This window comes from Zerene cesonia, chromosome 2 (assembly GCF_012273895.1).
Source record: "Zerene cesonia ecotype Mississippi chromosome 2, Zerene_cesonia_1.1, whole genome shotgun sequence".
In the NCBI taxonomy this organism is placed as follows: Eukaryota; Metazoa; Arthropoda; class Insecta; order Lepidoptera; family Pieridae; genus Zerene; species Zerene cesonia.
In genome coordinates, this window is record NC_052103.1 from 1,959,492 (window position 1) to 1,971,890 (window position 12,399).

General features: G+C 32.1%; 1 protein-coding gene and 1 non-coding gene across 13 annotated transcripts in view; both read right to left on the reverse strand.

Annotated features, from left to right (window-relative positions):
- LOC119835838 (cytospin-A-like) overlaps positions 1 to 12,399 on the reverse strand; it is a 51,953-nt gene that overhangs the window by 26,054 nt on the left and 13,500 nt on the right. For 9 of the 12 annotated variants that reach the window (XM_038360912.1, XM_038360892.1, XM_038360929.1 and 6 more), the window contains 3 exons: positions 7,586 to 7,641; positions 7,073 to 7,245; positions 6,393 to 6,753 (listed from right to left, as the gene is read on the reverse strand). In XM_038360912.1, the coding sequence (XP_038216840.1) occupies positions 6,393 to 6,753; positions 7,073 to 7,245; positions 7,586 to 7,629 (578 nt within the window). In that variant the 5' untranslated portion in view covers positions 7,630 to 7,641. Of the gene's footprint in view, positions 1 to 5,492; positions 5,781 to 6,392; positions 6,754 to 7,072; positions 7,246 to 7,585; positions 7,642 to 12,399 lie in introns of those variants that run through there. The other 3 variants (XM_038360957.1, XM_038360967.1, XM_038360976.1) reach the window with 3 other exon arrangements.
- Positions 7,297 to 7,368, reverse strand: Trnac-gca. Its single transcript has one exon. It is a non-coding gene; the product is annotated as a tRNA-Cys (tRNA).

Sequence of the window (12,399 nt, forward strand, 5' to 3'; positions counted from 1 at the left end):
GTAATAAATGTTATTTGCAGTTAACAATTTTCTTTTTTCTTTATTACAATATTTATGGCAAGACTAGGTATATTATTGTTATAATGTTGTGCGAATTTTTTTTTTTATTTATTTAGCTACCTAAAATAATTATGAACAATTACAATTTAGTTTATATAGATGCCATTCATCTTGGATCACCTAACATTTAAGAGAGTTTTGTATCTATAAAAATGATGACAAATAATTGATTAGCCTATTTTAAATTTAATGATTTAAAGCAGCACACTGCAGGTAACTCTACGACTTCTATTAAGTACCTGTCTTAATTCTAAGCGTAGGTGTTTTCATGAAATGTTTAAAAATAACCGTAGCGCAATACAAAACCCCATAATATTATATATAACGAATAAATAATCGTATTGAAGCACGTTATCATGCTAATCATACTGCGCAACAAAATAGTTTCTATCCAATTTACGAATCTCTGTAAAAATATCATTGTAAATATAAATATCCCCGAGTGATACAAAGCGGATTACCACAAGGATCAGCTTTGGATCAGTAACGGATTATCTGAAGCATTCCACACGATATTTATATCACTGAAAGAGTTAAAAATTTACTTCTTTGCCACGATTGGGGAAAAGTAATGCTTCATACAGCTATGGTATTTTCTGTTGAATACATACTTCTTAGCAAGAAATAATTGCTCACCCGCTACTAATTGATTTCTATAACACATGGGATTCACAGGGAATTCAAATACCAATATAATGTACTAAGTCTACGACGCAAAAGGTTGAAGAATTCAAGTGGAAGATAATTAACATTTAACAACAGTACGAAGATTTTCGATTCAAAATTAAGGTTTTGTGTTGTTTGGAACCATCGTAATCCTTTCTCATCGTTTGGGGGCTTCATATGTCTATTTTTATAGCTTGAGTCTTATCAATATAATTAGTGTGAAAGCTTTGCAAGGCGGAGCAAACTCTTTTTATAGATAAAAATACAAATTAACTAAACCATAAATAATTAATTAAACTCTTTATTGATATCACTGAAGAAGATCAAACGTATGACTCAGGGTCTTAGTATCCACAAGGAATAGAAATTCTTAACTATTTTAAATTTCCATTACAATTAACCATTAAAGAAAAATTAAAAGTACATTAAGGTTGCGCCGAATTTCAAGTATTATCAATATGTGCGTCACAAATAGGGTGTATTCGATAACACATTGTATTTGCACAAATGTGAGCCAAGGATCAGACGTATTGTCAGTAGAAGGTTATGCGACCGTGTGTAAAAGTCATCAGTTATTGTAATAAGTTGTTGAGCGATGATATGATTTGAATGGACAGCGTAGCGCGTCTTAGTCACCGTCTGTAGTTAATGTTGAATTTATGACACTTTATTTATTGAGTAATGAAACGAGTTCAAATTTTATCAGAGAGCAATATTTATTAATGGAATTATTTAGGTTTGCAGTACATCTAGGAAGACATGTTTGGTAAATAATGTTTACAGTTTGAATGATAATTCTTAGGAAAGTGAATTCATTTTGTTATCTACGAACTTATTCAAGTCAATGAATAATTAATTGTCTGTCTATCTCCCTTTCACGCAGAGTCTGAGCAACCAATTGACCAAGATATGAACTAATGCTCATCAAGCTCATAGCTTTAAACCTCCTAACACTAGTAACATTTTAATTAGTGCCTAAGCTGAACATTGTAACATATTTTAAATAGATTTTCCTGAATGCGTGTGAGAATCCAATACATGGAAAACCAGCACGGAAAGGCATTTGAAGCTCTACGCATACAAATGAAGATGATAACTAAACCAACTTTATATTCACAGTCCACCGTCGAGATAGTCAATTATCACGTCCTTTCCGGTATTAAAATCAAAGAATGTAACATAAGAGATATAAACGATAGTTCATAGATAAATTATAGAAACATTGATAAGTGTCGTTTTTTTCTTCAAGCCATTTATTTTATAATAATAAAATACATTATTGTCATCCAGTTTATGTGATTTTGGTTAATAAATGTCTACAACAGTGCTAAATTTAATAAAAAAATACTACCGAGACTACTACTTTTTATGCTTTAATAAACCGTTTACTGTGTTAACTTTGATTTCATGATCAGCGATCACTAAAATATTTGCTGATTCAGCGATGTTTTCCATTCAAATTACATTTAGTATTTACAAGAATATTTGTTTATATTCTGGCACCGTTTAGGAATACATCTGAGTCATAACAAGATAACTGTTTAACTAACAAATTACTCATCAAGTAATGATTACTTTAGAGTACTCCTTGCTTAGGGATACTTATGCATGGAGAATTCCTACACAGGATTTTTTTTAATTTATTCAACCACGTTCAGACGCGTTTACTCAGGTAAAGATACAACAGATAATATAAAGATTATTTAAATGCGCGTTAGATGTTTTAGCTGTGCAGATTAGATAATTATAAAAACAGTCAAAACAGGAATTAAAACTTTTCAAATCAATATGCACATTAGATATCTATCGCGAATGAATTACGAAGAGCTTAAAACTATAAACGTTATTGCTAGAGACCTGTTTCACAATTCTGCCTGGAGTTTTAACTAGTTCCCAACGTGGTATTGCTACATAATCCAGCTTAATCCAATTTAACTCCTGCCCACGTAGACTGTCAATTGTTTCCACGTCACCCTCGACTGCCAGCTCGAAAGGACCAATTTGATAACGATTGTTATTTCAAAACATGAACGTGATTATAACTGATTGGTGTCATGTGAAACAATTTAAGTTGTCGCGGGAATAATTGAAACTAAAGACTTAATTGAGACATAGGAGTAGTAATACAAGTGCACGCACTAAACCGTAGTTGAAAATATAAAGAAAAATCTAAGTTGTATAAATAAAGAAACTCGTAATAAAATTGTGATTATGAATGTAAGTAGTTAAAAGTTAAGACTCTCATACTTTTTGACATGAAATTTGACATGATCGTTATTATAAATAAATTAAATCTTATTTATCAATACTCTGTTTACATCGAGATCGATTTACATAAAATATTAACATCAAAATCAGTACAACTCGTAGATTTCACAACTAACATGGAATGATACCACAAAATAGATTTTGAGACATTTGCCACAATACGCTTGAAGGAACGACCACAACCGCATATTGAGGATAATGTATTCATCAATCACAATTCGTTTCAACATTAAAACTGATAAATCAAATATAATTTAAAAATTAATGACGAAAATCAATCTTATAAAATGTATGTCTTAAACTATTATCAAACCGTCTTATTATTACGATTTATTCTTCGATCTCTTTTGACTAGAATTTAGATAATCACATTTAATGAATATGTATTTCAAGTTCGTTTTTAATTAGAATTCTGTATCTAGATATTTAAAAGATCGGAGGCTATAAAAAATGGTCACATTACTATTAATAAAAGATTAGCAGACACATATCATAAAATATACATACAAAACAGAAAAAAGTTAAATGGCAAGTCTAAATTTTGGCCCTCGGCGATCGCTATGAATACTCTGATGGGGGAGCAGTTTTTTGTGACGAGCTCTTTTGAGCTCACAGATGATTTTATTATGATACGAATGTGTCAGAAAACTACATCTGATAATATCCCCCACGGTTCTTCGGAATTTTAACTACGAAAGTATAACAATTTGTTGTAATGAGATAGGTTATACAAATGTGTAAATAGTATAACTTTATATCGGCGGAAATAAGTAAACCATCTATATTTTATTTAAAACAATTTGAACCTATTTACCATATTAATTTCGATAATTTAATCCCGTTAATTGCGTCGTGCGCTTTGGGAAGTAATACTATGTCAGTACTCTTAAATATTCTGTGGTAATACTATCAAATAAATATAGATTATAGATACCAGCAGAATTGTTCAAACTCATTACAATAGCAAATTGACATTTGTACAGAAATGCACGTTACAATGATAGAATTACAATGCGAATATGAATAGCGCCATATTAAATTATCAGTGGTAATTTAAGCTCTCGTAATAGTCAACCAACGACCATTAATCTATGTCAAGACACAAGGATGCGTCGCCATATTTTAGCTTTTTATTTATTCTCCATTAAAACTACTGATTGTATTGAATTTAACATTAATTAATCTTGACCATTTCATTTTTAAGGGATCTTTGCGAATACCGTATTGTATTTCTCAATTAAAATATCTGGATAATTTTGAAGAAACAGGATTTATAATGACGGCTATTTATTGTGTCGCGTACTAGATGATATTGACAAATGGAAATAATTAATACTATAATTATCTGCGTAAATAAATGCCTTAATTTAGGTTCATAAAAAGTTCATGTTGTAGAAATGTAATAAGAAATTTTGCCAAAGAGGTATTTGCAACGTCCAAATGTGACAACAGAAGATCAAAATCGGGAGCAAAGGCCATGCCAACTTTGAATTAGGACATTCTTTATTGAACGAAAATAGAACCATTAATTTATACTATACAAGCAACCGAAAATGGTTAATAGTCAGAATACGTATTGTGCTTTCATTGAATTCATTATTGACATTATATACGTTCGCGTCAATTGCTTTGGGTTTTTATTTGGCGAAGATGTTTAAAATCCTTTCAGATTTCGTGTTAAAATAAGTCGTACTAAGTCTACGTGGTAAAGGGAATGGCTTTTATGTTCTATCAAGTCTTATTAGTTTATGAAAATTTTTTTGAGACTATTAACTTCCATACTTAAGGAGGTTAAAGGGCATAGGAGGTTACGAGGGGACGATAACAAAGAAAAACGTTACGAGATTAGACACGTTCTAAAACTTTAGATTAAAATAAAAATTATTGGAAGCCCGTGTTCAGGAATAATCTAGTGATCTGCATAGATAAGGTACCTAGATGACTATAAAGTGGAATATACTATATTATTTATGTATAAATATGTAAACTCATTTTTGATTAATAGCTCGATAATATGAAATCTAATCTGTATCAAATTGATATTATCTTGGCCACCCCTACATGGATTTAAAATGAAATCATGTAATTGCACAGCCCTATCGACAATAATAGTGCAATGAACCTAAGGAAATCGTTATTTCTACAACCAACAAAACATAAAGGTTTTAGTAGATATTGCCATGAATTTGATTTTTTCATTGTATTGATGTTACACCTAGCTTGTCAGCTACATGGCCTTGAAAAGCCACAATAAATCAACTGAAGTTTATCTTATACCTGATAAATATCAGCAAGAAACGTTATCTCAAGATATCCCTTTTATGTAGCGTAAATATAAAGATTTGCTTCGATAAAACAGATTTTGCTAAACAGTAAAAGTTTAAATCAATTTTCACAAATATTTAACGAAGATTAGCCCTAATCGCCCAAATGAATAAGAAACGATTTAGAATCACTTTCACGTCAACACATATTCTACTTCAAAATAAAACGATTACTCGAGAAAGCGAGCAACGAGAAACTAAGTTTAATTTTTGTAACACTACACATCTGGAGAATGAATAACATTAGCAATCCAACATATTATGGGAAACAGTAACAATTCCGGCCACAATTCACACAATCACAAACAAAACACGCACCATATTTAAAAAAAAGTTCGTTTCGTTTTTAAAACTATGAAGTTCGAATTATAAAAACACCGGGCCAACCGGACACGTCCGCGGCCTACCGAAGTGAACAAACTTGATAGTTGCTCGCTTGATTCTCGTCTTCGGCTGCATTTCTTTATAATCCAACCGATTTTAAAATCCTCAGATAGGTTTGATAGTTGGTACAACAGCGTACCGATTCATCGTAACTGTTTTAAATCTATTACGAACACATGCCGTGAACGCGAAAGAGATAACAATATTGATGTATGACCTGCAATGCTATGCGTAAAAGAGATGTAAGATCAGTGGTAGGGATTTGTAAAAAACACTCCGTCACGTGTGTGAATCAAGTTAGTTAAGTGACATTAATCCATTCTAGCCAAAGAAAAATCAACTTTAAGTCTAGAGACTATTGTTGGAATTTTTTATTTTCGGTAGTATAATGATGAGCAGCGCGGGAAATACAAAAACATAATAACAGGCGAGTGTTCTAAATCAATTGTATTATTAATATTTATACCTCATCGTGCACTGAAAATCAAGATCAAGGTACGAACACAATATAAATAACAAAAAATAAAATCGAACAGTAATACAACAGATAACATAATACTATACTAGTAGTAATACTTAGGAATGAACTTAAACACTTAAATTCAATTCTTAAAACAATAGCTAACATGAGGTCATTCATAATTTATTTAAAATACAAAAATAATTCATCAAATGTTTCTCGGCACATACCTGAGGGATAAAAGCGGTCCTTTCTTCTCCTTTGTTACATTAGCATTCGTCCAAACGGTGTTATTGTTTACGTATTTCGAACGCGTCAATTTGTTTTTTTCAGCAACAGTCGGTTTCAAAGATGGCGGGAGGATACTGTCACTTTTGGAATCCGTCGGTTTTTGCGGTGCCGGTGTTTTTTTAATTATTTTTAAAACAACGTTCTTAGTTTTCAGGTCATTTTTGTCGGGTGTTTTGGGTCCGGGGTCGGGGGTATTTGGTTTGCTTCGAAGCGGTCTGGCCGGCTCCAAGGAGCTCTCACGGTTTAGTACGAGCTTTGGTCGTTCGACACTTTTCCTCTTCACTTGAGTATCTGCTGGCGCTAAAATTTTATTGACCAAAACATATATTTTGCAGAAATAAGATAAGAGGTTATAAAATTTTTAAAATATATTCAACATATGAAATAGCCATTTTTTGTGTCAAAATCGAGTACAAAGATTATAAGTACAAAGATTGTTCTAAAAAATACGCCCCAGCTGATTAAAATGCTGTAATATAGAAAGCGCTTTATCGTTTCTAAATTTGAAACATTAAAAAAGTACCTTTTATATTCCTTCAACATTGACCAGACCTATTGAATAAAAGAAGTAGATGTATATTTGTATAAAAAGCAAATAAAGCTTGATAATAATATTCACCTGTCCTGGGTCGATTTCTAGTAACTGGTTTAGTTTCCGCGCTGCCTATTTTGCTAGTTTCTTCAACCGAATAAGAAGACGCAGCAGGCACTGCCTTGCTGCGTGAACTAAATGTTGCTTTGAAGAAATTTGCAGCTAAACCTCTGCGGGTCGCTTGCGGAATTTGCGGTTGCCTAAAAATATGTTGAATTAAAATATAAAAAAAAAATAAAAAGAGTTTTTCAAGGGGACACCCGGGTTTGAACCGGGGACCTCTCGATCTGCAGTCGAATGCTCTACCACTGAGCTATATCCCCGTTGGAAATCTAGTTGAAATATACGTTTATTTAGTACACATAATGCCCTCTATGGTATTTGACATAGTTATATTAGTTCAAGCACAATTGAACAGATGGCGTTGCTGATCTTATTTACAACATTTATGTCGATAAACAATGACAGGTTAACAGTACTCTATTTGTATTTTTTTTATGACATAATATTATTTGTTAATGCATCAGATGAAATACTTACTGAAGTTTGATATTATTAGGCACCAGCGGCGCCTTCTGCTGCATAACCTCTTCTATCTGAAATGAAAGAAAAATAATACAGTATCTACTAATCGTTATTAATTAGCTGACACCAAATGAGAATTTTTTGTTTAATATAAATAATTAGTGATTAATAATCACAATAGGTCTTTATTATATTATAATTTTATACGCACGATTTTGTTCATGACAAAATACGAATTATCTTAAGCCCATTAAACACTGCACTGTCTAAAATTGCAATCCCGACGATTTTGTTATCTTATCAGCTGTAATATCGATCGTCTATAATTACCACAACAAATTTGTACTCCCTGGTTCGTCTTACGCCCGACCACATTTTTATCGATGAAACAAATTTAGAAAATCTCCTGATCAAATTTATATATTCGTCTTGTTTTTTTATATATAAAATGACATGAGGCTCGTGGTGTCATTACAACTTTATATCGTAACTTTTTTATAGTTATCCGGAATTTAAAGGTCAAAAAGTTTATTTTTAAATGATTATTTAATAAAAAATAAAAACTTAACTTCAAATTATCAGAACAAGGCCAAATAAAAAAAATGGGGCCAGACATTCAAATAAACAAATCATCGAAATCAATGCACCCAATCCAAAGTTTCCTGTTTTTTTGTAAGCCATAAGCGAGCAAACGAGGGGGTTGTTCTCATGATGGTAAGCGATCACCACCGCCCATGAACATAAGAAAAGATAAGAAACCCTCCATTTTTTGAAGTCGGTGAATAATAAAATAATGTAATAAAAAACCTAAACATCATTCAGTTGTCGCATCAAAGATGATTAAAAATTGAAGCATTCCACGTCTATTCAGTAGGTATTACGTTACCTTTGAAATAGCTCTATTATCTCTGATTATAAAATTGTTTTATTATGCTATAATTTGAATGATAATGGGTTTTAAAACAAGAGGCACACATATTTTTGTTTGAAGAGCCTGAGACAAGGTATTGCCGGACTAGGCGGATATAAATATATATTTAAATATCCGATAAAATTGCCAATAATTTAACATAATTATGTATTCTTTAACTATTTTATTTTTATTCAAAGTCAAAGACCGGCAACTGTGGCACATTTTGGGGGAGGCCTATGTCCAACAGTGGACTAATTCGGGCTGAATGGATGGATGGATGGATGGATGTATTCTTTTTTCTGTGCGCTAGAGTTGAAGACATCCAATAAGAACATTTTAGAATAAAGGTAATTAATGTTTTTACGACTGCAGAATTCAGTAGTAGGCAGGTATGACAGAATAGATTTAATAACAATTAATACCTAAACCTAAATGTTTGGTTATGTAGTAAAAAATACAACACAATAGACAATTTGGAGAGCAATCTTATTTGTCTTCTTTTTTATTCAGTGGCAACTCCCGATTCCACTGAGGACGGATTCTACCAGTGTTACGTTTTGTGCACATTATCAGAGGTTTTTACTGTCGTGTTATTATGAGCATTGACCGCCTCCTTGGTACAGTGGTTAACGCGTGAGCGTAGAACCGAGGGGTCCTGGGTTCAATTCCCAGTGGGGACGCACAAAAAAAAAATGTCTCGGTCTGGCAGGACACAGAAGCCTGATCACCTACTAGTCCCTAAAGTAAATCGATCAGTGAAACGGATGTACGTCATCTGCCCCATACCCCATTAGGGGACACTGGACTTCACTTTTTTATTATGAGCTTGTATTAAGCATACTCTGTGCTAAAGAAAAATCACGGGTGAGATGTACTGCATTGAAGAGAGCAATCATTTAATTTATTATGATAGCTACGTCACGGTTATTCCACAGATAACATAATACTATAGAGTATACGTGATTCTAAATATTACCGTACCGTTTTATAGTGTAAGTACTGTCTTTTGTTCAAACTTTATTATTGAATTACTAGTAGAAATTGCAATTTCCATTGAATGATTTTGTCAAAGCCAGCTCTTTTTCTAAAGTAATCTTTCATCTGGTTAATACTATTTATAGAGGAACGATAAGATTTTATGTTTGTTTGTTTATTACGATTCAACACAATAACTGTTCGATAGATTTGCAGAATGCGTTTAACAATAAGAAAGCTGTTCAAAAATAAAAGTAGCATAATATGTTGCTTCTATATGGTTCATTGCCTGTGTATAATTACTGCCTAAATCGGCCCTGCCGGTACGGTTGATACATTGAGCACACAGACATGACACATGACACACACGACGACGAAATTGTGAATAATTAATTGTTTTGCTGTGTTGTGTAGATACCAAAGATCGTGTAGGTACATTGACATTATTGTATTTACAATAACAAATACTTTAGGTTTTTAATATATAACTACTTGTATTGTATTATATTATCTGTGGTATTAGTGATGGTGGCATAATGAAGTTTTATACAAATTAAGCTTAATACCAGCAAAATTTACACTATAAGTATTTAAAATATGTAAAGATACTCCAACAATAATAAAAAATGTACTTCTAACAATATTCATTGTTATAGAAAAGTCAGTTATCATGAATACTTGAATCCATACATTTTTTGAGCATATCAAAAAGGAAATATAGAACGTCCCCCACAGGGTCGTGATAAGAAAGGAGGAAAGCCATGAAATTCACTTTTTAATCTATCCTTTCACCTTACAAGTTTATCAACTATTTGTCTTCACCATAAATGGTTATGATCGATAATATTCATTTTGAGGCCTTTACACGTAGCTGGTGATTGCGTAAGCTTTCTTTACGCTTCCGAACTATTTATCTGATCTTATAGAAACATGATTATTGCCTAAATAAGACAGGTCATTACGCGTAAATAATGAATAATACATTGGCGTACCTAGTAGGTATTATATATAAGTATACATCACGCTAATATTATAAATGTGAAAGTTTGTTTGTTTGGATGTTGGTCAGTCGATCACGCGGAAACTACTGAACGGATTTTGATGAAATTTGGTATCCAAACAGGGTATGAGCTCACTTGGATGATGATTTTATTCCGATTAGATGCTTCCTTGGGATAAAACAGAAATCTTGATATCCGGGCGAAGTCGGGACGAGCGTCTAGTTATAAAATAATACAATACATAAAGTTATTTCTAAAGTCGATAAGTTTACCAACTTCCAATACAACAGCTTTCATATTTTCCTTCCTACAAACATCCTGTATCCTTCAGTCACGTATAAATATAGCAGTTCAATGACCCTACTATCCCATAGACACAGTTCTTGATTACAGACACGGATAAAACGATTCAAATGGACGAACGCAATAAATGTTTTATGGCTAATAAAATATTAAAACACAAGAAATCGCTACGTTCCTCGCCACCACCCACTCGCCCCTTCCATTAGTAACGAACCCTCATGACATCATAATATTTCCATATTCCATGTACTGGCTGGATAATAACTTAGCCTTATTTGTAGGGGTACAATAAAATTGGTTTGGATATCTTGGCAGAGAGTCAAAGTTAAATATATAAAGAAGTTTTTGACAAAAAATTATCTTTTAAAATTGGGGTTAGACGCGGTAATGTGACTTAAAAATTTGTTTAAAAATGTGTGAAATAAATGAATAAATTAAATTTTTCAATATGCTATAGTACCTACAATGGGAGAGTTATATAGTATTTATTTTACATTAAAATAGAAAAAGTACATAAAACACTGACCACCCCAGTCCTCGTCGCGGGTAAAATACATAGAAAAGACTTATTTACGGAAGGTATTCTCTTAGATTATATATCTATGCCATACATCCTTCTTCATCATATGCTAGCTTTATTTTAAAGTTACTCTTTTGTAATAGTTTTAATTCTATACGAAGAGTTAACTTCGAAAAAATAACGTAGAAACTATTCAATTTGGAACTGTTATACTGTACATGCAATGCACACGTTCTTAAAATTTTGCAATGATAATTTGAATTTTCAAGAAGTATACTCAGTTTTTTCGTCACGAAAACTAAGTTAAAGGGGTTAAAGTCGGTATGGTAAAGCACGGGAAGTTAGTAAAAATCTATTTTGTTTGTCTTTCTCTTCCTTGTAGCACATACAGCGATAACCTTAACGTTTTGTTGGTATAATGTAGATTCTTTTATCAATTTGATAATATGTACTAATTATATCTAAAACATTTCATAGGTATTATCAATAACGATAAATATAAGACATTTTAAATTTGTTTATTATGTACCTATATCAGTACGTATAAAGCAATTAATCAATAATATTAATTATATGTTTTGTGTTCTTATCTCAAAAATACCTACTCACGTTTTCCGTGTACAAAAATATAATATATAATAGTTACGTAAATATGCTGTAATTTTTCACTTATCGCACAGTTACAATGATATTACTAAAATTTTATATGATCTGTAAAGAGTTGTCGTTTGTTAGGAACTCTTTAACCACAGATTATATAATACTGTGCTAATAGAAAAAAACAACAGAAGTAACTTAATTTTTTCTACTACACTACTAGTATAGTATAACTAGCTGGAACCTACGACTTCCATCGCGTGGTACCCGGCTATAAAGTAGGCTATGTGTTAATCGAGACTATAATCTATCTGATATCTCTGTACCAAATACTAGATCCCAACAGGGGCTTTTGCGTGAAAGAACAAACATACGTACGTTCTTACAAGCTTTCGCGTTCCAACCAAATATCATAACAGAACAGACGACTAAATTGCCGAAATATTTATATTATGTTGCAGGCAAATAGTGTATTTCCTCCGTTAACAAACGGTGTTAAAAATATAAAATGCCGAGCGTT